This window comes from Lacerta agilis, chromosome 10 (assembly GCF_009819535.1).
Source record: "Lacerta agilis isolate rLacAgi1 chromosome 10, rLacAgi1.pri, whole genome shotgun sequence".
Lineage (NCBI taxonomy): Eukaryota > Metazoa > Chordata > Lepidosauria > Squamata > Lacertidae > Lacerta > Lacerta agilis.
The window spans coordinates 63,177,719-63,202,960 of record NC_046321.1 but is presented as its reverse complement, the minus strand read 5'-3'; the positions used below and the strand labels follow the sequence as shown (position 1 = coordinate 63,202,960).

Below are 25,242 nucleotides of genomic sequence, written 5' to 3'. Positions count from 1 at the left end.
CACTGGGCTGCTTCCTCACTCATTCTGGAGCTTCCTCCTCTTCTGCCACTGTCTCTGGGAAAGCCGTTGCAAGCACCTATCATTGAATTTGCACAAATAAAATATGTGTGTGTGTGTGTGTGTTGCGATTGCACCATATTCCCAAATGCACATTACTTGGGAATATTGTAATGTAAGCGATCATTACTTTTTTGAGCCCTGAAAATTGACACGTGGGCAAGAACATTAGAGCCAGCACCAGTTTTATAAAGCACGAATAGCCATGCTTAACATGCACTAAACAGAAATGTTTTGTACCACTGTGTCCCCAATCCACCTAAGTTCAAGGGGTTTAAGATTGTGGTTAATATGCAAAACTACAGCCACCAAGCTTCCTGAAATGGAAGGTGAAGGAGCCTGTTCACGCAACCACATGGTAATAGACTATTTCAGCTCTGTTTTTGTTTTTATTTAGATTTCTGAAGCACCCACCCAAAACTCCAATTGGTTTCATAACCTTTAATAGAAAACCCACACTAATTAGATTGCAGTTGTTGGGAGAGTCTGTAGAGCCCTTAACACAAGGTCAAAAGCACTCTGCACAGAGAACATTGTTTACTAGAAAGCCCGAGCACAATGTTGCATGAGTCCTGTTTTCTAGATCTATAATAGCAGAACAACATTCAATATAAGACTGTATAGGGAACATGGACTAAACCCTCTCCTCTACAAATATATGCATACTAATAGCAATCCAGAATTGGCCTACACAGTCACTTATGGACTCACTGTTAAAACCGTGTTTATGGAAGACAATCTTACTTGGCTACGAGTGATCGCCAAAGAAGAAGGACTAATAGCCTAGTGGCTGTTATATGTAAAAAAGCATGCATCTAAAATGTTTGTGTGTTGCATGAGAGGGAATTTACTCATTGGGGAGTGTTCTTTCAAGAACATTGCTCAATAACACTTTACATGACATCATCGTCATACAATCTATCTACCATTTACACTGAAAAAAACAGTATAATTCATAAAGTATGTCAAGCACCAGCAAAACAGGAGAACTGTGACAATTTGACAAGAGAGGAAGAAACTTGTTGAAATGCATGTGATTATTGTGGTCGTTCCCCCCCCCCCCCCAGCTTTTCCAGCATAACAATTGAGCTCATCTTTATTGAATGATTTACTCAATAACATAAAATTTCCTGGCTAAGTTGCCCTCCTACCACAAAATCTCCACTTTGAACCAGAAAATGATTACAGAGTCAAGAGGTGAAGCACTAGTATGTGTGTGTTTGTATATGGGAATAGAAATTATTATTAAAATTTGTACACCACCTTATACCCGGAGATCTCAGGGTGGTTCGCAGCGTGAAATCACAAGGAGAAAGGGTTTTTATCCTAGCCTATGTGCCAACCCAGACTCTAAAAATCAATTTCTCATAGATTACTTAGGCTCAATAGTTTCGACCGCAGTGCCACCCGCGTCCTGTTCTCTTATATTACTTATCTACACAGACAGTTAGTTGCTACCACTTCAGATGCCAAGCAACCCTAGGAATCATGGTGAAACTTCAATTCAATGTGCAGGAGCAGTTTTAAAAGGCAAATTCTACACTAGGGAGAAATTGGAGTTGAAAATATTACTGCTAGTGACCTACTGCTCTTAAAAAACAAACCTGTGGTGTAGCTATGCTTGGAATATTGTAAAATTCTGGTCACTTATCTCAAAAATGATACTGCAGAGCTAGAAAAGGAAACAAAATGATCAAGGGTCTGGAGCACCTTCCATACTAAAGTTTGGGGGGCTTTTCAGCTTAGAAAAGGTAGTGGAAGTGGGACACAACACAGGTTTTAAAAATTATGAATAGCATGGAAATTTATGGAAGTAAAACGACAGAAATGTTTCTGTTATAACAGTTGAACTCATTGTAAATCTTCTGAAATGTTTTGGTAGTAGAGTTAGGACAGACAAAATGAGGTACTACTTCACAAAGAATATACTTTATGAAATTTACCCCTGTAAGATGTGGTGGTGTGCATATCTTAGATTTCTTCGAAAAGGGAGCTTTAAAAGAGGATTAGACAAAATCATAGAGGAAAATCAATGGCTATTAGTAAGGATGGCTACCTGGAGCCTCCCAGGACAGGGGGCATCTTGCCATGAATGCCAATTGCTGGGGACGACTTCTGTTTTCATGCTCTGCCTGTTGGATTCTTTTTATGCTCATATGGTAACTTACCTATTTACTACCATAGTTCAATGTAATGCCTACACCGACCAAATACAAGACCTTCACTCAATGGGCGACTGCACTTGAAAGATGACTAGCTGTGATCAGAGGCAGATTTAGGGGAACGTGACAGGTTCAACTGCACGGGGTGCTGAGCCGAGAGGGTGCCTCAAGGGGGCACCACAACAAAGATGGAACAAGGGAAGTCAAGAAGTGCAGGGGGGCACTGAATTTTGGCTTTGCTCCGAATGCTGCTGAAATTTTAAAGTCCAAAGTCCACCACTGTTGTGACTAGCTCCATTTTAGCCAGAGCTGAAACAAAATTTGTGGGGAGGTTTCCAATTACATTTCATGAACAAGCTGGTTAAGAGACCATAACAAAAAATGATGTCCCATCACCCATCTAATGCTGGAGAGATTTATCTTAATACAAATGATGATCTCTGCAAACGGTACAAAGAATATTATGAAAATAATATAATGAACTTAGTTTCTAGTCCATATAACCGCATATCCTGCTATATCCAACAATTTAAACAAAGTGATATCTGTTAAATTAAAAGTGGTAAGGGGAAAGGGTATGAGATTATGGACATTTATTAATTGTTTTAAGCCACAGAACTACCCTGTCAAATGTAGAAATCTAGTCAAAATACTTCCAGCAAAATAGAAAAATCTCCTGGCATCTTTCTGATGATGGTCAGAAAGAAAATGAAAGGAATAGCAAATTCATAAGACAATTCGTTTTCCCATCTTTGAACTATCAAGTGGATAAATCACAAGAGACACAGGCTAGATAGAGGGAGAAATTATTTATTGTATTATCTCAGATATTTTGCTTGCTGATATAAATATGAGGTACAAGTATAATCAGAACACCTTCATAGATAACATCTGATGCAAAACTGGCAGGTGAAGTCAAGGGCCACAGGTGGAAAACTCAACAGGCATAAATATTGTAACAAGGCAATGTAAAAGTTCTTTCTTAACTTCAGTATATATTCAAGGATCTTATGCCACAGACCACAGAATTTATACCTTTTAGTTAGTTTAAATAAATTTATTAATTAAATTAGACTTTTAAATTGTCCTTCATCCCAAAGAACAATACAAAAATCCAACCCACATCAGAATTAAAATTCATTACCTCAACTTACAGTACAGCAAACAAAAACACCACCAGAGATTCAAAGGAGGCAGAAACACAACCAACAAACTCATTCCCCAAAATACAAAAGATGTATTTTGAGTGAAAGCTGGAAACTTCTGAATATGGAGGACAATTGTACCTTCACAGGAAGGGACATGGATGATGGAAGGGAGTTCCACAAGTGGGGTGCCATCATGGAAAGGGCCCTATCCGATGTTAGTGAATGCGTGTATGTTTTGTGTGTGTGATTTAATTGTGGTTAGAATTATTTAGCTAATCCCCTCAAACATTAGAAATGTATGTACGGTGTTACTAAGTTATCCCCATTGGTGTTGATAGATATGCATTGTTGCTGAGCTCGTCCCCACTGAAATGTTAAATGTGTATATGCTGACAGTGTGTGTACAATAAATAACAACCCCATTTTCAAGACCTCTGCGAGTGTAAATTACTGGGTAAATTTGCCAAAGACGTACTATTGCCAACGTCTAAAGATCTTAAATTCACAAGACTGCTGGAGCATGTGCATGTGAAACACAAGTCTTCTAAGGAGGTTTACTACCAGTATTTATAAGAGGAAGGGGCTCATCCTTGCAAACATACTAGGCTTTGGAGGTTCTCAGAAGAAAATAAGACACACTTTAGGATTAAGAGGTCTTGCTGCTTCCAAGTGCTCCAGCGGCCAAGTGCAACATATTGGCAAAAGCTTTGACAGTAATCCAAAATCTGGGATGGCCACTTATCCTACTCCATTTGTGCCATATGTCCCAATCACAGCTGGGGGTGGGACAAGAGATGTGGCAATGACATGTTTTGGCTGACTACTAGTTTTCCAACTTCATGAAAAAAATGGATGTTCAATAAAACCTGGCCCCACCAATTTGATGGCCATTTGAAAGAAAACTTAAGTATAGACATCTCCCATTAGCAACTCCTTTTCTCTTTGCAGTGTTTTTTTTTTAATTTAAAAACTAGCCTCCTTACAAATGTGCTATTGTGTATTTCTCAGTTTTTCCAGCAGTTTACAGCTGTGATCCAAAGAAAGCACTCCTGTGCCCATGCTGAGTAGTGCCTCTGCAGTTCTTCCAGTTGTAGTACCTGCACCTAAGGAATCAAGCTAACCATTAAAAACTGATAACAGGTCCCTGGGTTTTCTTTTATGCCTCCAATGAATTGCAACCCACATCTACTTACCCACTAAGAGAACATAATTTTCGACTAATCTATTCTTAAACCTAAGGTGTGTCTTATTCACATTCTAGATTTAATAGCACATCCTGACTCATTCAAGATGGTCCTAACAGAACATCCTGACTCTGGTTTAATTGCTCATCATATAGCTACCACTACTAAAGTTCCTACTCATAATTGAGCAAAGATTAAATATTAAGTTAAATGAACATGAAGCTGTAAGACAGAAAGAAAAATGTACCAAAGAAAATAGAATTCAACAGAATCATGCATAAGAACAATATTCAATGCCCCGCACTGAAAGAGAAGTAATCACAGCTTTCTCATCCATTACATTTCTCAGTGAAATCTATCAAACTGAAATATGCCAGAACTTCTGGAAACCACAGTTGACAGACTATATAAAATCAAAACTAAATGAAATTCATTTTCCTACTAATATGCTAAATACCCCAAGTGACCATGCCAAACTCTACTTTTTCAGTTCCTAAGTCCCATAAATATACAATATTGGCTAAGATTTAGTGCCATTAACTGAAGAGAGTGGATTTGCACCAGAGAGGTAGATGTAAAGCAAAGACTCTAAAGGAATAGCATGTGCAAACAACACTTTCGTCTACATATAATATATGCAATATGATATATACCTGCTTTCCCCTACTTGTGTGGTCTCATGTAGCACATCCACTATTCTGCACCACACACACACACACACACACACACAGTGCAAAATGGGGATACTAAAGCTATTATTCTTTAATATATTCAAAGCATCACTTTAAAAAATAGCCCTTTAAACAGAAGCTTCCTCTAAAAAGAGAAAAAGAAAATTCACTCCCATATGCACGAAGCACAGTTTAAGCCCAACATCACTGACCAATCAAAATTAGTGAATGCACTGCATCTCTCTGCAGTGAAGAGAAGCGACAAGGTAGGCTGTCATTCTGCTCAGGCTGCCCGGAACAAGCTTTCCTAAGCAGCCAGGGCTGCTCCTCTTCGGAACGGCTGAGCCTGTGCTGCCTCTGGAGACAAGAAGCCTTCAGTATGTTAAATTACTTTCATTATGCATTTTCAGATGCTTATTGATTCTACGGTGGGAAGCGGGAGACTGCAGCAGGCTCTGAAAGCGGCACTGCATGCTGTGTGCATGTGAACAAACAGCGCGGAAACAATGGCACAGCACAAACACAAATTTTCACTAAGGTCCTTTTTCGGAGAGATGCTTTTCACCCTCTTCCCCCTGTACTCTGCTAACAAGTGAAAAAAAAAAAGGCAAAAACTATGAATCCCTCCAAACTGGAACTGTTCCACCAGCTTCGGGAATTTATTCCATCCTCAGTAGAGGTAAGACACATTCCTTATTACAATACAGAGCCTCAGCAGTAGCTAAGAAGCAATGTTTGCGGAGGGGAAAGAGACGACAGGTTCATCTTAAAATTCAGATTTGACTTCCTGCTTTTATTTTTGAGGACACTCAGCATTCAAATATGCTTTCTTCCATTTAAAAGGATGAAATCCTTAAACAGTGTTTTGCCTGTAAATTCATGCGATTTGGAAGATTACAGGGTTTGTACCTCTTTAGGGATGGCACAGCTTAGGTTTCGGCTGCTAAATAGTTCTTAATGCAGTTAAAATGCTTTCTTCTGTCAAGGCCATTATATATATTAGGCAGCCACATATGTCACTAACAAATTCAAATACCCCATAAAGGATCATAAATGCTTTTTTGTGGGGGATGGGTTATATGACTAATCCCAGGTTTCCTATGGGAAATTTTGTGTATGTGTGTGTGTGTTCCTGTTAAATGCTTTGCTACTGAAGGTATGTCTGAAGAAGTGTAATGCAAATAAGCTTACACAAAGTAAGGAAATCAAAATGCTACTTATAATTCCTACGAAGCAGTGGAGACTTTTACATGGTCACACGAAGCCAATACATTAGTATGTAAACTAGTCTGTTGTTAAAGCTGCATTCCACAGTACTTATGAATTATTTGTTTTTTTTAATTGTAAAAACATTCCTCCCCTAACTACTACTGTATCCTTGGCTTTAACGTAATCTTAAAATATATCCAGTCTAAATGGATCCAAATGGAAAGGTATTTCACGATGGGGAAGAACAGAAGAGAACTACCATATTCGGAAGTACTTAAATAATTTTGCTAATGTTATATACTCCTACAGAAAACAATTTCACACTGTGTGACAGAAGCCATCTTTCATAGTGTGCAATCAGATGATACTAGGCGTATGTAGTCAGTCATAATTGTATTTAAATTATTATAGAATCTCTGCTTTTATCATGTTTCATCTTCCTTTTCAAGGGAGCATATAATCCGATTCGGTTTTGTTACCGACAACAAGAAAAACACAGTCGCCTGCAGATCTTCACAACAGCTATCGGGATGTGCTTATTATAATACATGTTTTTAAACCCAAGGATTTACAAGAAAGTTATGGATCTACATTCCCCCTTGAAGAGCGTGTGATGCATATATGGACACAGAGGACTAACAAAGGCACCTGCTCAAATACTCAAGGAGAGAAGATTAATTCAGTGGCTTATTGCTGAAGCAAAATGGTGAGCATCTCTTGCAAACGGATTTATAACATAAAACCAGAATTGTGGATATGGCTGATGAATGAAGAAACAGTAACACGAAATTTCCCTGAAGGAATATCTATATAAATACCAGCATGCTTAAATTTGGCTCCAAGTATGTCATATACAACAATAAAACGCCAATTGCGTCACTTAGTACAGTGACTAAAGTTTAAGGGAACTATCCTAACAAGCTGGTGTAGTTTATGACCCGAGTTATAGTAGCTGAAAATGAGCACACGGTAACTGGATTAATGCAACACACAGCAATTTTTGTGACCAACCCAGGACTCCACACTAACGAACAGAAATACCACACAAGCCAGTGTACAACTATAACAAAGGGGCATTTTTAAAGTCCAATTTCTATTCTGCAGCTTACATTTTTAGAAATGAAATTAAAAAGTGGTGCCAAACAATGGAGAAGAGGCTAGAAATTATGAATCACTCACAAAAGTCTTGCTATCCATCAGTGGCTTTTAAAAGGGAGAGACAACTCCTATACACCAGGCTCTGGTCTGTAGGAACCTATAATTAAGCCTTTTTGTTCAATTTTTTTTATCTGCTGCTGAAGTGCTGAAACAAAAAGAAAAAACTAAAATATTCCGCAAGGCTGGAAACAGATCGCAGCCATCTTTCTGTTGCCAGGTGAAAACGCATGTCAAAATCTGTCAGTGGCACCATGTATGAATTTATGAGAAGCCGCTATAGTGAGCTGAAAGGCCCCTGAGGCAACAGAAAACAGGTAGGTCAGATGTTGCATGCACCCAACCTCTGTTTTAACATTTACAGAAGAAAAGAGCACAGCTCTGGAGATGCGTTTCATTTTAATTACCTCCCCATCTTGACATCTCTGCTTTTATTTAGCTGAACATCTATCTAACTGACTGGTGCGACAAAGACCTAATGTTTAATCTGTCTGTCTAAAAGTTGGCACATGGGGGATTTTTCCATTTTTGTAAGATTTCAGTTTGCATGTTCCTGCAGCTTAGCCTAGTAAAACAGGCTAGGTTATACAGTGTGCCTTGTTTCAGTTTAACTACCTCTAATCTTTCTGAGTTTTTAGTTAACCACTGCAAAGGGTATATAATTTACAATACATTTAGAATAGCTGTAAACATGTCCCTATCTATGGCTAAGACCTCATAAACAGAAGAAATTGTCATCTAAGACATTCCAAACTTGCATCTGGTGATACAGTAACAGCTAGTATTTTTAAAAGGGTTTTCTGCTTTATTTCCTAACCAAAACTCTTCTTTAATAAATGTGCCAGCTATTAATTAACCCAAACCCCAACCTATTATTGAAATTTCTGAGTGAAAGGATTAATAACTGTCATTTTATTTTAAAAATATTTATTTTACAAGGGTGTAAACACGGATATGAAACAACCAAGACAACTAAGTTTTTGCCAAAATACCTTGCACAGCAACTCTAAGCATGTTTACCTAGGAGTAAGCCCCAGTGACCACAATGGGGCTTACATCTGAGTAAATAGCACTGTCAGAAGGCCTAAGACACAGAAAGTGGTTCACCTTTCAGAAGCAGTCAATTAGCAAGCATCTAAATTATTATTATTATTAAATATGTGACACAGGAATCATAAACTGCCCAGGGTGTGGTCATAGCAGAAGTCATATTGCTACAATTAATGCTATTTCAGTAAACTGTAAATCTTCAACATGGGATGGAAAATGACTTTTGCAGTATTTTGTCACACAAATGTACCACCCACTTAAGTCTGCCTACATAACCCCACCATGACAAAATATGTATTCTTGTCTAACAAGATGACAAAGATGTTGTGATTAAATTCTCCTGCTTCATGCAGCTCAACTCAACACTTTGAAGCCACTCTCTCTGCTAGCAGCTTGAATTTCCTTGAATGGAACATGCTGGGCACATAAAAAAAAATATGTATCAATAGTTTATCAAACCAGTGCAAGAGACTGTACATGCATTTGCAAATCTTTGCGCATATGTACAAACATTCACTTATAACTGCACAATCAATTTATATGCACCCACAACATTTTACACGTATTGATACATCAAAGACAATCACTTGATACAAGACACTTGCAGTGCACCATTCCAATAACATGATTGTAATCTAAAGAAATGTTTCAGGGTGGAGTTATCATCTAGAGGAAGAAATGCAAAATGTGTGTTTCTTTTAAATACAGCCACCTCCCTTTCCCCACAAAAGCTTCATATAAATAAAAATGACTTAGTTTCCAACAAGTACAAAGGTCAAAGCTATGCATGCAGTTTGCATTGCAAATGTCACAGCCTTGTTAAAAAAAATTCTTTTTTTACTGCCTTCAATTCCTGCAAGCTAAGTACAATTCCAAAGTCACCGTGTGTTAATCAAAAGCTAATAAAAACCAAAACCTGCTTTTCTGTAGACGTGTAAATTATTACAAGCATCCAAAAATCCAACAGCTTTATATGTTCTCTCTCATCTTTCAGGGCAAAACAAACTTCCAACAAAAGAATGTGTTTCTCTTCCATTCTAGAAGTCAACATGCAGTCTGAATCCAACATTACAGTTCGAGATGCCATTGACGACATCAACACAAATATGTACCAACCACTGTCTTATCCATTAAGCTTTCAAGTTTCTCTTACTGGATTTCTGATGCTAGAAATTGTATTGGGACTTGGCAGCAACCTCACCGTATTGGTACTTTACTGCATGAAATCCAACTTAATCAACTCGGTCAGTAACATTATTACAATGAACCTGCACGTCCTTGATGTAATAATTTGTGTGGGATGTATTCCTCTAACTATAGTTATTCTTCTGCTTTCTCTGGAGAGCAACACAGCACTGATCTGCTGCTTCCATGAGGCTTGTGTCTCCTTCGCAAGTGTTTCCACTGCAATCAACGTCTTTGCTATCACTTTGGACCGATACGATATCTCTGTGAAGCCTGCAAATCGGATTTTGACCATGGGAAGGGCTGTAACGCTCATGACATCGATATGGATTGTCTCTTTCTTCGCATTCTTAATTCCATTCATTGAAGTGAATTTCTTCAGTCTTCAAAGTGCCAATACTTGGGAAAATAAGACGCTCTTGTGTGTCAGCACGAATGAATACTACACAGAGCTGGGAATGTACTACCACCTTTTAGTGCAGATTCCTATTTATTTTTTCACCGTTATAGTAATGTTAATTACATACAGCAAAATCCTCCAGGCACTCAATATCCGAATAGGCACAAGATTCTCCGCGGCACAAAAGAAAAAAGCAAGGAAGAAAAAAACCATTTCTTTGTCCACACAACATGAAACTACTGACGTATCCCAAAGCAGTGGAGGGAGAAATGTCGTCTTTGGCGTAAGGACTTCCGTTTCTGTTATAATTGCCCTACGGAGGGCTGTAAAGAGACATCGCGAAAGACGGGAAAGACAGAAGAGAGTCTTCAGGATGTCACTGTTGATCATTTCAACTTTTCTTCTCTGCTGGACGCCAATTACAGTTTTAAACACTACCATTTTATGTTTGGGCCCAAGTGACCTTTTGGTAAAACTGAGATTATGTTTTCTAGTCATGGCATATGGAACTACCATCTTTCATCCTCTACTATATGCATTCACTAGGCAGAAATTTCAGAAAGTTCTGAAAAGCAAAATGAAAAAACGTGTTGTTTCAATAGTGGAAGCTGACCCCATTCCAAATAATGCTGTTATACACAACTCATGGATAGAGCCTAAGAGGAACAAGACAATTACTTTTGAAGACCATGAAGTAAGACAGAAATGCTTAGTACCTCAGGTTGTCACAGATTAGATTTCAGTACTCACTGAATCATTTAAGAGGAAACATTAAGAAGAAGCTGAAGTAAATACTGCCAAATAAGGATCTTTTTTTTAAAAAAAATGGACGATAGAATTGGGTAGACTGTAAATGTTTGACATGTGCTAAATAGATAAGGCCTGTATATTCTATTTCTTCATTAGTCAAGGTGTGTGTCGCATGGCAGTTTGTTAAGAGTAATACCATGGAAATATTTCGTCAATATGCTGTCCTCCAATATACATCTACGTAAATATTTTATATAAAAATAGCCTTAAAAGGTGTACACTTTTAAACATATATATATATATATATATATATATATATATATATATATATATATGAGTTGCTGTAAATATATAAAGCTTTGTTTTTAAGCTTTCTGCCACCAAAAGAGTTTATTGGCTTGACATAACTTGTGTGACATTAAGGTTTTTAAATCTTTCCAGGTGGCTCTCTTCTGATATATCAAGCTATATTAATGAACACCAAACTTTTTTATCAGAGCCAGAAATTATAGTTATGTGTCAAATGCATCCCACACATGTTCATCACACACCACATCTCTGACCTAATCTAAGGAATTTTTAAATTTTAAGTATCTTTAAAGCCGAAACAACCTGCCCTTACAACCAGTTTTCACAGCAAAAATAAACAGCCTCTCTTATAACATAATGTTAATCTGTTACAGAAATGGTTATATGATAATGCGCTTAAGTGTGAAGTAAAATGGATGAAATAAGGAATGTTCTTCCCATGCTTACTAGCCACATAAACCAGCCCTGATTGTGCTATTCTGATTTAAAAACAATATTTTCTTCCTTCCAGCACTTTCCACTAAGTGTAGCATTGCAATCAAAATGCCAAATCTCCAACAGTTACTTTCCACAAATGCATTACAGGGCAGCAACACAAGTGTTATTATAAGCCCATCCAGACATTAAATTTGTAGTACAGCATTGCTTCATTTGATTTGTAGGATCCAGATATCTGCCCTCAAGGAAGGCAGGATACTGTGTTTTCCTACCACTCAAACTAGCATTGCATCTCGTCCAATAACTAACAGGGTAATTGCAATTTTGGAAGGTTATCAGAATCATAGCTAGCTGCATGATTTGGACCAAGCATAAATGATCACTCTCCCCTACTCAGCCGGAAAAGAAAGGAATTGCATAGGAACCCCCATGGATCCTTTATCATTCTGTTCTTACTACCGTTAGTTAACTGTAACCCTTAAAGTGCTGTGCAGAATGGACATTTGAAATGGTAAACTTGCAGTGATCCCTTAATCTTAAACCAGATGTGATATTGCTACATTTCTGCCAGTTACCTCACTGATCAACACTGGGCTCATCCAGCTGTCATCATCGCTTAGGCCAGGGTTTCCCAAACTTGGGTCTCCAGCTGTTTTTGGACTACAACTCCCATCATCCCTAGCTAGCAGGACCAGTTGTCAGGGGTGATGGGTACTGCAGTCCCAGAACAGCTAGAGATGTGAGTTAGGAAAACCCTGGCTTAGACCAACTGCGAGATATAGAACCTGACACTGTACTTACTTGGGGTACAGTAATTTGGATCCTTGTGACTTCAGAGCTAATAAAGACCAACTTCTGATCAGGCTCAACAATGCTTTGGGGAGAGAGGTGAACACAGCCCTCTGTTAAAGAAGGGTTTCTTATATTTCTTCCTCAAGATGATTGGGTGACTGACCAATCTAGGATAGTTTCCCCTGGGCAGCAGGAGTGAAACTGAACAAATGATGGTGTAAGAACTGCAGGCATTTCCAGGTAAAACAGTTTTCTCTGCTTAACCAATTTGAAATATGACTTGGGCCTGGGTCAGAGGCAGCCTTCATGTGGACGCTGGCAAGAAAAAATCCAACCCACTGCCCGTTTCATTCCAATGATCTATGTGCACTGATTCTAGAGTGGACATAGAATAATCTTCCAAGTGAATCAGCTACCTGGTGTTAGGTCTGTTGCATCAGAAGTCCTGATGCAGGCCCAAATTGTCAACCCATCTTGTCCTGAGCTGGCACTTCTCTGATCTCACCAAGGGACTTTAAAGCCTAGCACCAGCCAACATGATGCTTTGTGAAACGGGGGGAGGGGGTGGAATTTCAATGAGCATCTTAAATTAAGCTACCGCCCCCTTTGCCACGGATTTTCAAAGGACACCCAAAAGGTACAGATCACTCAAGACGTCTTAAAAGTCTTAACAAAGGCAGGGTGGTAAATATGACATACTGCATTTTTCCGTCTATAAGATGCCCCCATACATAAGACCCCCCTATTTTGGGGGCAACAACCAATCGCCAGTCCACCCTCGGCACTATTCGTATATAAGACGCCCCCTAATTTTTGACATTATTTTTTAGGGGGGAACCTAGTCTTATACATGGAAAAATACGGTATACAGTGGTACCTTAGGTTAATAACTTAATTCATTCTGGAGGTCTGTTCTTAACCTGAAAATGTTCTTAACCTGAGGTACCGCTTTAGCTAATGGGGCCTCCCGCTGCTACTGCCGCGCGATTTCTGTTCTCATCCTGAAGCAAAGTTCTTAACCCGAGGTACTATTTCTGGGTTAGCAGCACCTGAAGCATCTGTAACCCGAGGTACCACTGTATGACAAAACCAAGATACTGAGATGCATACTGCAAACACCCACACGCAGTCACTTTCAATTTAATGGGGATGCTATGTAATGGTTTCACCACCGTACTGGCACATTTAGATGCAGAGTCTTAAAGGTTCCTTGCTTGGCCCCTGTAAACAAGGGAAGGAGTATGATGTAGCCGCTGACCCCATGCTTAAGCCCAGCATCAGCTATGTTCTGCTTCTCTGGCTGCCCGAGCAGCTTCAGAAAGTTGGGGATACTGGACTTAACAAGGTAGTCAATATGTACATGGAATTACAGCCTTCACAAATGCCAGCTTTTAAGAAGTCACCGAAGGGAAGATCTACCCCATCCATATAAAGCACATCCAATGCACATTTCAAGCACACAACTTGCTCCAAAGAATCCTGGGAACTGTAGTTTCCCCCTCCGAGCTACAATTCCCAGAACAAACGACATTTCCCAGGATTCTTTGGGGGAAGCAATTTCATTCATGGCTCAGTAGGTAGAGTATGAGACTCTTGAACTCAAGGTTGTGGGTTCGAGCCCCATGCTGGACGAATTCCCACACTGCAGGGGGGTTGGACTAGATGACCCTCGTTGTCCCTTCCAACTCTATGATTCTAAGTTATGCACTTTAAACGTGTTTTGGGTGTGCTTCCAATGTACGCTGTGGATCTGCTCTGAATCCACCAAGGTTTTCAACACGGAAAAATGACCAAGCTATCTGTTTATAAGATCTTTGCTGTTATGGTGTATCTTGAGACCCGCAAAACACAGACACTGCATAAGTGTATTGAATAAATATTAAGTATAAGTTCCAAGAGTTCTGAACAACAGGTGGCATGATGCAAAGCAAACACACACAACCTGCAGCTTGCCAAGCCTAACACAACCCACTGGCCACAACCTGCAGCTTATCTATCAGTTTTTGCTACCTACCTACAAACTGTCAATCAGTGATGGGCCATCATGTATGGTTGGCAAGATGCACTCACTCTGGCCACAAGTTAGTCACGCAAGGTGGCCTTTAAAAGCCCTGCATAAAAATTACTTACGCAGCAAGAGGCAGATCTTCTAACAGGCAACACTGTTACTGAGCAATTGCAACAGAAATTATTATTAAGAATATTTGGCAGGCAAGCTAGCATTAAAGAAGACGTGACGGTAGAAGTGGGAGGAATCAATGTATCAGAGTCTCAAGTGTTACAAAAACCTAAACTAAAGGCTAATGCTAACTAAAACTTATCAACCATAACGGTAGCTCCTATAACCTCAGGAAGCTTAGGGGGAACTGGTTCTTCGCATGGCAAACAAAACAGATTAAAGTAATAACAATGGCTCAGTACTCATCAAGGATTCGTCATAACCTTCTTTGGAGCAACTCTAAATCTTTCATCAGACAGAAGGAAGACAGCACCAGTTCTCAGTTATATAGAAAGCAAGGCTCCACATCAATGCAAAATATTCTCAATCACTTTAAATCTTATCCCTGTCTTGTCTTTAAGGGAGACTGAGGTACAGCTACTGTCAACTTACAATTCTATGGCTTCTCACATGAGAGATAATACCCACCTTAAAATGACAGGCACAGATTTGTAACGTAAGCAAAATGTAAGTTACCTTTTAAAAGCGAGGGACAGAATTTGCCAGCACCCCTTTCCAATAATTTAGTCAAGAAGCAATATGTGTTATTAGATGTACTGACAATAGGGAACTGGAGCAAGTTTTGGTAAGGACTATACCACAAAAGGGGACCCAGGTGGTGCTGTGGGTTAAATCACAGAGTCTAGGGCTTTGCTGATCAGAAGGTCAGCGGTTCGAATCCCTGCGACGGGGTGAGCTCCCATTGCTCGGTCCCAGCTCCTGCTCACCTAGCAGTTCGAAAGCACATCAAAGTGCAAGTAGATAAATAGGAAGGTAAATGGCGTTTCCGTGTGCTGCTCTGGTTCACCAGAAGCGGCTTTGTCATGCTGGCCACATGACCTGGAAGCTGTCTGTGGACAAACGCCAGCTCCCTCAGCCTATAGAGCGAGATGAGCGCTGCAACCCCAGAGTCGGACGCGACTGGACCTGATGGTCAGGGGTCCCTTTACCTTTATACCACAATCAGCCAGAACTGTGCATACCAAGTACAGGTCTTCCTGATGAATATACCTTTCCAGTGACGGGATCATTCACTGCCACTGTATACTGTATGTTGGGTTTTTTTTTTTTTTTTTACAACAAAGAAACGAAACTATCTTCTCTTTTCCCCCACAGCCACCTACAACCCCAAAAATCCTCTCACAGGTCCCTGTGAAAATGTGGGGCTGAGTTTGGAGGGGCTAGGAAAGGTCGGCCCTGTCCCAGCCTACAATGTTCAGGGAGGCCCTGGACCTTCCAGAGAGGCTTCTGAGAGGGAACAGGGAAGTGCAAAGGGAGACAGGATATATACTTTCAACAAGTTGCCTGCATTAATTCCTCTTACAGTCTAAGCCAAAGATACCAATTCTACAAGACTAGGTTTCCTATAAGCAACTGTTGGGATCTTGCATGTGATTCCATCATCACGTATGTGGTGGCAGAACAACATCTTTCTGAAACAGCCCTTCCCATCTCTACAATGGAAGGAAATTAAATGTTGTACAGTCGTACCTCGGAAGTCGAACAGTATCCATTCCGGAAGTCCGTTCAACTTTCAAAACATTCAGAAACCAAAGCGCAGCTTCCAATTGGCTGCAGGAAGCTCATGCAGAATCCACGTCAGATGTTCAGGTTCCAAAGAACGTTAGCAAACCGGAACACTCACATCCGGGTTTGCGGCGTTCAGGAGCCAAAACGTTCAACTTGCAAGGCGTTTGCAAACCAAGGTACAACTGTACAAGGGTTATAATCTGAAACAGACACCTAAAAAGAGGCACCTACCAGATCTGACATTAGATTGTATGTACTAAAACAATAGATTTTTAGGCAGAAAGCCTCCTTAAATGTTTGATAAATGTGTTTGCAATATCGTTTTTCGCCAGCACTGCTTTTACCTCAACAACTCTGCAATCGCTCATGGTGAAAGGGAACAATGGTCATATCAGATAGCACGTCCTTGTTCCTCTTATCAGTCAGATGAAGGAAAATAGTTGATTGCTCTTTAGTTATCTGACTACCATCTTTAATTCAAATTTCCTGTCCTCCTCTGACAGTTGGTTTTAACTCGATAGTGTACAGCCAATAATAGTGCCATATTTTACTACCAAACAACATTTTTTTTAAAGTGTTCTAGAGTTGCATTGGGTTGTTCCACGTGCCTGCTGTAACCATGTTAGCCTAGGTACAGTATGCCTACTAATAAGTAAATTGCATTGAGTTCAGTGGGATTTACTCCAAGGTAGTGTGTTGCACAAGGCAAATTGTGAGTTGCATAAGACTGATCAGCTGATCATATTTTATCTAATCAGCTAAAGATATGAGCAAGTATCTTGCTCCTGTAAGCAGCCCTTTCACTCCTTTCTTCACAATGGGAGCAAAATAATAAGCAGTGTATCTGAAGAAGTGTGCATGCACACGAAAGCTCATACCAGGAACAAACTCAGTTGGTCTCTAAGGTGCTACTAGAAAGAATTTTCGATTTTGTTTTAATAAGCAGAAGATCAGGAAGTAGTTTCCCGATTCGAACGAAATAGGAAACTGTACTTAACTGAAGACTTCATAATTTCTCAGTTTGTTCTTTGTTCGCCCCAAGGGCTACATGAGTAGCCCAAAGACTCGTCCATGTCTCAGCTTATTGAACAGAGTTAGGATCATCCGAACACAAGTGTCCCAAAGGCTCCGCTTTCCTTCACAGGGCAGGTTGCTTCAGCTGCAACACCAAACCAATTTGGTATTTCTGGAATGAGCTCGGCGCTTGCACACTCCCCACCACCAAATTCACTTGACTAGCAAATTCCTGGGTTTTGGAAAACCATAGTTTGCAACCTGAACAAGCCTCACAAACTTCTGGAGCATCCCTGTACCATTTTGTACCCTTCATAGTCAAAGTTACGAACTGCGCAGGGGAGCCACCAACTTCAGAAGAATGCCCTTTAGCTCATGGACACCTGTCCACTACAGCTCCATCAGCCTTCGCAGCAGAATCTATGGAGATCGCAAACCTGTCCTCCTCCAAAGACAAGGTGGATTTCTTACATAGAGAGTTTGTCTTGCGTTTAACAACTTGCCTGGTAGCCAGAACCAACTGCAACTTCCATGCAGGCAAGTAAGCAGGCTGGCAGAGGAGACACAGCTTGCTCTACCCATCTTCTGCCAGCTTGCTTAGTTTCCATGCCAGCCACAGAGGAAGGAAAGTCTCTAACTTCCTCCACAGCAACCATGGAACTGCACTGGGCTAGCAGAGGGGGTGGGGGAAATGGAGTGATCTTTCCTTCCTCCACCAGCCTGCTCAATAGAAGTCATTTTTTTAAAGTCTTCTTTCTAAGTAGCCAAACAGTCTAGTAGCCCGTGCTTCCAGGTTCACCATGTTGGAAGGGCAGCTTGTGCAAGCTGTTGTTTCTTCTGCAAGCTAGTAATTCTTATTGCGTTCATCTGCAAGGCTGGCTTACAGAAAGATGCTCCCCGTCCATTTAGGTCTATACCTCCGAGTTTAAGCACATTAAAAAGTAGTGCTCAGGGTAACTATTGATTATCTCCTCAAGACTCACGCAAAGATTGCCTTACTGAAGAGGGGCAGATCCATTTTTAAAAGATGTGACTATCCAGGATCAATATATTTTGCCAACAAGCTAAAATCATCCTGCACAGATCTTCAAATATAACAAAAGCATTCTGACTCAAACAGCACCTTGACTATTCCCTACAGAGATATTCAGCTGCTATGTGTCGTTAAACACAGGCATCCATACCTTAGGGAACATTTATAATGATGCTTCTTTCAAATCCTTTGACACTCTCTGGTGTGAAAATGGACTTTTCAGCAGTCAAGCACAGAAGCACTATCAGATCAGACACTGTTTTGGAATGGTCTAAGGGTGAAACTAAACCTAAAACCAATCTTGTATGCCATCTGGGTTGCAATGACATAAGAATTCAAGAACATTGACAGAGAAACATGTTTCCTTTCATGTTAGTCAGTTGAGTATATGTTCCCCCAGAGAGAATAAGGGATTTGAAAGAATGCTATTCTTCCAATTATCTTAGCAAAGATATGTCTCATATAATATGCTTTAGCACCTATCGCTTGAGACAACACACACACACACACTTGGGTAATACATCTCATTTGGATTCAAGGCAATTTCAAATGATTAAATATTGTTAAGCCACTAAAAAGACAAAATGTTTGCTTACACAGAGCAATTTAAAATCTTCAGTTGTGACATTCCAGGATATGAGCAATAGCCTGTAAGATTCCATTCCACCATTTCAAACAGGCTCTTCAGAGGAATGAATAAACCCTATTCTAATAAACACATTTTTAAGCAATCATGAAAGCTAAAAAAAAAATCTAGTAAACACACACAACCCCAGGCCCCAGTTGCTCTCCAGCACAGAACCATTATTCAACAACCTTTTTGTGATGGTTATAAATGCTTGTAATTCTTGTGCATTAAAGGGAAAATTAGATAGTTCATATCATACAAAATTACACCAGGAGGCACTTCCCTCAAAATTCTATCACGGATTATATTCTGAGTGATTTCATGTACATAAATAGCTTGTGTGAAGGACAAACACTGGAGTGATATGACTTTGGTATTGAATACTATTGTACTTTACTCGAAATGAACTAACATGCTACACTGGCACGGTCCTGGACTAAACCAAATTCACTAACTGAAAAACGCAGAAGCTACTTTCTCTCCCATTGCCTAAAAATTAAAAGGCTAATAAAGATCTAGGAATTTCTAGTGCTTTACTGCACAGTTAAGTGCACAGGTATTTTGATCCGACAACAGCAGCTTTCCATAACATAATTGATAGAAAGTGTCAGTGGGACAGGGAAAACGATTTAGGGTACTTCTGTTTAGGCTCCACCATTTGCTTCCCAGCTTCCAGGAATCCTGGTAATCCAATTAAGGAAAATCATACTTTGGGCTCACTTTGGGCTGGCCCAGTTAAGCAGCTCCATCTGCCTGAGGGAAGAGCTTGAATGCTGCCACAGGGACAACAGGGCAATGATGCTCTCCCTTGCCTGGTTGAAGGTGCCATCATCTGGCAAATAGAACAATAGCCTGGGTTAGTCTGTGTATGAGGCGACCTGGGAGCTGGGGCTTTCTCTGTGCTGAAACCAAAAACTATGGCTTTGGTAAACGTGCCATAAACCTGATGGGGAACCAAGATCTATTGGAGTGTTAATACTGTGAGCCCTTCCACCTTACGTGCAGGTTGTACATAGGTGTAAATAAAACCTGCCTGGAACATGTGAACTAATAATAATTCATTTGAGCATATATTTGAGAAATAGAATCCCAAAGGCTTTCTGGATGTGTGGAATTTTGAGATGGTTAAAAAAAAAAACCAACATGGTGGGCCTTTGAAAACAATACAGACCATATCAAAAAATACATTAAATAAACAGACAAACAACCATCTGTAATCAATGGTACAATAACATTTGACTGCTTAGTGTATGTGGTGATATATAGCATTTATACCATTGCACATGTCCCAATGTCCAAGCAGCAAGAGACTTCAGAAGTTCCAGCACTTACCCAGGATTCGGTTTTCTTGTAATGAAAGTCAGTGGAGACTGTGGTGCCTTTAAGATGTATGGTTCACTAGTTAATCATACCTTCCACCCCTTGCAACAAATCAAATTCACCTTTAGATGAACTGGCAGGGAATGGTAGTAATAGCTGGACATTCTTCTCTCCCACTACAGCTAAGCACGCTACACTGATATGGGCAAGTGTGAGGGGAGCTAGCCATAATGCTTGTGATCTGGTACATATTGTGGGCTTCCTTGCAAGTCTGGTGCCAGGACACAGTCCTGTATTCAAACAGGTCTGGCCCCAGTAAGTCAGATGAGGTCTGAGGATACTGCTCTTGCTTGTTGAAAGGCCGCCAGCAGATTGTATCACAGCTAGTCAAAGATCAAAGTTAGCTGGCATTGTAATGGTCTTGGGGGATCTCAGGGGGGTGCTACATTCATGGCATCAAGACAAGGGAATCCCCTCTTACGTGGGGGTTCTGTTCCTGGGACAAGAATAAGTGGGGATTTCCCCATTCTGTTCTGCCCCCTTTTGGCAAGGAAAACGGCGCATGCGTCAGCAGGAGCATGTCTGTTGGTTGTGTGCAACTGGGGAAACGTTTGTGCCTAAACAATGCCTGCCAATGTGCTTCTGTGCGCATGATACAGAGCTTCCTGTCAATAAGACGCCCATAAATGAAACAGGCCATGCCCAGGCCTGTCAGATACTAGCAAGCCACCAGATTTTATTCAAGGAATATACCAAATGCATTTGTACTTGTTAAAGATTCTACAACACACCATAGTGTTTTGAGCCCTTCATTTGGAGGTTCTTAGATATCTGCAGACTCTTCTCGTGAGTGGCAAGCATCAAACCTGCCTTTTATGTAAGATTCTGTTTTTAGCTTTTAATAATTTTGGTTTTAATCTTTGTATTATTCTATAACTTGCTTTGGATTACTTTTTGTAAAAAAAATAAGTGCTAACAACAACAGTAATAAATAATAAATAATAAATATATTATTATTATTACTATTCCCACATGCTACTGACTTATTCTCCTCCTGATTCCCCTCTTCTTTTTAAGCCACAATTTTTAAGTTTTGAATTGACGTTGAAAAATCCTCTTTATCCATACATGTTGAAAACACATTACCTGCTAGTAATTGATATATCCCTCGTTTTTAAAGAAATTTCTCAAACACATAATTGCTCCAATTTGCATTCTCTTGATTACTTTATTCAAATCCTTCTCTATGATTTCCTCCCCCTTTCCCTTTCCTTTCTTTGTACTCTCTTAATTAAATTATAGGGGTTATTTTTAGACTCAGTGGGCCTTTTATTTTATATCTTATACAGTAGTGCCAAGTACATGCACTTAGCTAATAAATACTAACACTGTATTATGCTGTAAGCCGTTTCAATTTCAAATTTCAATTTCACTGCGGGAACCTGGACATAACTATAGTTCTCAAATCCACAGCTTAGGAGCATACTTGCATTCATTTTACCCCAGGTCGGCAATGGCCATACACAAGTGGGGAAAGGTGTGTAATCTTGGAGCATAAGGTTCTCCTAAACCACATCTGTTTTTTCCTGTTGCGCACAGGCAATAGAGCAGGGATAACCAACATGGGACCTTCCCAGATGTTGTTGGGACTCCCAAATGCCAACATAGCCAATGGTCAGATGAGGGGAACTGTAGTTCAACAACATCTGGAACGCTGACTACCCCTGCTATAAAGTGTATCTGATGTCAATAAGCACTTTGGACTCCAGCTCACACAGTTTTAGCTTCCTTTTAGATTCCCAATGTGGGGGCACTATTATGGTTTTTTGGGGGGGAGGTGTCTTACAGGGCAATCCCATGCATTTCTGCTCCGAAGTAAGTCTAATGAGATACAGTGGTACCTTAGTTCTCAAACGCCTTGATACCTGAACAACTTGGAACCAGAATGCCACAAACCGGAAGTAAGTGTTTTAATCCATTTTGCATTACTTCCTATGGGAAAGTGTGCCTTGGATTTGGAACGCTTTTGTAAGACTCTCAGTTAGTTGCTCATGAGTAAGCAGCCAGGACTCCGCTGTTTCCATTAAAGATTTTATTGTGCAAACTATGTACAGTGCAGAGCTAAAAGGTTCGTGTCTGTATCAAGCGGTGTCAGAATCCGGGAATGGCCCCTTCCAGTTCTGACCCCAAGAAAAGAGTTTCGGTATACGAAAACCCCACCTTCCATCCTTTCTTTTCATCCCACGACGTCTTTGGGGCGACGGAAATTGCGTTCCCCCTGTATTGCCCTCGGGACTGTGGGAGTGCTGGGTCTCTCTTGCATCCCCAGAGCCTCTACTCCCTTTCCCCGTGAACTCTCCCCCTCCTCGCTGGACATCTCTCCGCTCCTTTCGCTACCAGAGGAGGAGCTGCTGGCAAGGTGGGACTGGGGCTCTCTGTAGCATCCGGAGAGCCCTTCAACCACCTTCCGCTGCATTGGAGACAGTTCCCTGACAGCTTTGGTTCTGGAACGGACTTCCGGAACGGATTAAGTTTGAGAACCAAGGTACCACTGTATACCCTTATAAAAATATGCATAGGGTGTCAGCCAACTTATTATAATATATTTATTAAATCTGCATACCATAATTCATCCGAAAATCGCAGTTCGCAACACGAAAATACAAAATGAGAAAACAAAATATGTAATAGAAACAAAAACAAGCCAATAACTCCACTCCTACAAACACATTTAACTTCCCCAGGAGTAAAGGTAAAGGTAAAGGGACCCCTGACCATCAGGTCCAGTCGTGTCCGACTCTGGGGTTGCGGCGCTCATCTCGCTCTATAGGCCAAGGGAGCTGGCGTTTGTCCGCAGACAGCTTCCGGGTCATGTGGCCAGCATGACAAAGGCGCTTCTGGTGAACCAGAGCAGCGCACGGAAACACCATTTACCTTCCCGCTGGAGCGGTCCCTATTTATCTACTTGCATTCTGACGTGCTTTCGAACTGCTAGGTGGGCAGGAGCTGGGACCAAGCAATGGGAGCTCACCCCATGGCAGGGATTCAAACCGCCGACCTTCTGATCAGCAAGCCCTAGAATCTGCGGTTTAACCCACAGCGCCACCTGGGTCCCTCTGCCCAGGAGTAAGCCTCATTAAATTCAATGGGGCTTACTTCTGAGTAGATATGCATAGAATTGCACTGTCCTGTTAATTTTCTCAGACCACTGTTTATCCTCAATGCACTTTCAATTCTCATCAGTGTATTTTCTCAGCACAGAGGCCAAAGATGGTTAACATGCAGCTTGGCACTGTTCCGAAAATTTCCTTAAGTATGCTACGACTAACCTGAACACTAAGGACAGCTTAGCAACTACTCCACGGATCACACAAAGGATGTATGTTTCCTCTTGAACATAAGCTGCTTTAGACTGCAACCCTAACTTCCCCTCTTACCTGGAAGTAAGCCCCACTGAAGCCAATAGAACTTACTTCTGAGTGGACATGATTGGGGTTCCGCCGTTACTCTCAATTAAAAGGGATAACATGGCACACAATGACCGTGGCAAAATTTAAAAACAACGCACAAACATTTATAGGTACACGTATATCATTTGGAAACTGGTGGGATTGCAGACCCAAGAATGCACGTTGCTGACCTCTTGAAGTTCACCCCCACAAAACCTTCTCTCAAAGAGAAACGGCAAAAGTACAGATGCACACACACGTAATGCAGTCACTGATTTGGAATCCAGAAAAGGGATACTGATTTTGAATGATTAAAAATGAGGCTGGATTATTTTTTTTTTACTAAGATGCTCGCCTTCTTCCCCACCCCCCACAAAATATTCAGGAACCCTGGACTCATTAATTTATTTGTAATAAATATAAATTCCACCAGGAAAACCAAAATTCTGCTTGATAATGAAATAGAACACCAATATGATTCATTTAGTAACTCAGGCTTGGTTCTTCCACCCCCATCCTCTGGTTAAACATCTTTCTATAGTTTGACTGAACGGAATACTCACATTCCACCAAATGCATTAATTGGCAATAAATCCCTTTGGGTCATTATACCAATCCTATCCAAAATTCAGCTGCACAAAGAATACACTAGCTAAGCCAGCATATATTATTCATGTGATAATCATTGCAAATTACAGGCATTGCCATAGCTTCGGTTCATTGAACAGCTAGTAGCATAAGCTTAATTTTTGCACAACGCTGTGATAATTACTTGGTATGCTTGCTGTTATTTCCTACAATCTAACCAAACTATAATGAACATTTTACTGTACAGCTAGATGAGTAACCCTCTTGTTTTTGTTTACAATCCATCCTAAGGAGTTTTGTGAATGTGAAACATCTGAATGGCGAGAAGGATGCAGTATTTTGAGCAGAAGGGAAAGGAAGAAAAGTAAGAAAGTTATGGGGTTCTATGGAAAAGATCCCCAGCTTATACAGAACATCACAGTTTAAAAACAGTGCCTTAGAGGTTGCAATCCTATCCCCGCTTACCTTGAAATAAACCCCACTGAATCATTAGGGCCTATTCTGAGTAGATGTGGTTAGGATTGTGATGTAAGGTATTGTACAACCTTGACCCAATGAGAAAGGAATTCAATCAGTTAGGCACCTTGAGAACCAGTAGCCGATTTCTGCTTTGCTGCCTAGTACCTGCTGTGATTCTTGCACACCAGTGCAGAAGGAGCTCGATCCTGGCACCGCTGCGTGCTACACCAGAAACTCTCTACCTGCCATTTTTTTGCTCAACTAAAGTAGGACGTGGGTGGCACTGTGGGTTAAACCACAGAGCCTAGGGCTTGCCGATCAGAAGATTGGCGGTTTGAATCCCTGCGACGGGGTGAGATCCCATTGTTCGGTCCCTGCTCCTGCCCACCTATCAGTTTGAAAGCACATCAAAGTGCAAGTAGATAAATAGGTACCGCTCCGGCGGGAAGGTAAATGGCGTTTCCGTGCGCTGCTCTGGTTCACCAGAAGCGGC

General features: G+C 40.7%; 2 protein-coding genes across 7 annotated transcripts in view; one reads left to right on the top strand and one right to left on the bottom strand.

Annotated features, from left to right (window-relative positions):
• The window catches only part of COG5 (component of oligomeric golgi complex 5), a 151,280-nt gene that overhangs the window by 108,715 nt on the left and 17,323 nt on the right, over nucleotides 1–25,242 (bottom strand). The gene's annotated exons all lie outside the window — the stretch shown is intronic.
• On the top strand, nucleotides 5,824–11,093 carry GPR22 (G protein-coupled receptor 22). 4 transcript variants are annotated; one of them, XM_033161719.1, is made up of 3 exons: nucleotides 5,824–5,901; nucleotides 6,881–7,137; nucleotides 9,678–11,093. In XM_033161719.1, exon 3 carries the CDS (start codon nucleotides 9,686–9,688, stop codon nucleotides 10,955–10,957), a length of 1,272 nt encoding a protein of 423 aa, XP_033017610.1. In that variant the 5' UTR covers nucleotides 5,824–5,901; nucleotides 6,881–7,137; nucleotides 9,678–9,685; the 3' UTR covers nucleotides 10,958–11,093. The 4 variants fall into 4 exon arrangements, with proteins under 4 accessions (XP_033017610.1, XP_033017608.1, XP_033017609.1 ...); XM_033161717.1 differs by having other exon boundaries at nucleotides 9,631–11,093; XM_033161718.1 differs by lacking the exons at nucleotides 5,824–5,901; nucleotides 6,881–7,137 and adding an exon at nucleotides 7,717–7,903.

Coding starts and splice junctions, on each gene's coding strand:
- GPR22 (XM_033161717.1), top strand. CDS start 9,656: ATGTGTTTCTCTTCCATTCTAGAAGTCAACATGCAGTCTGAATCCAAC.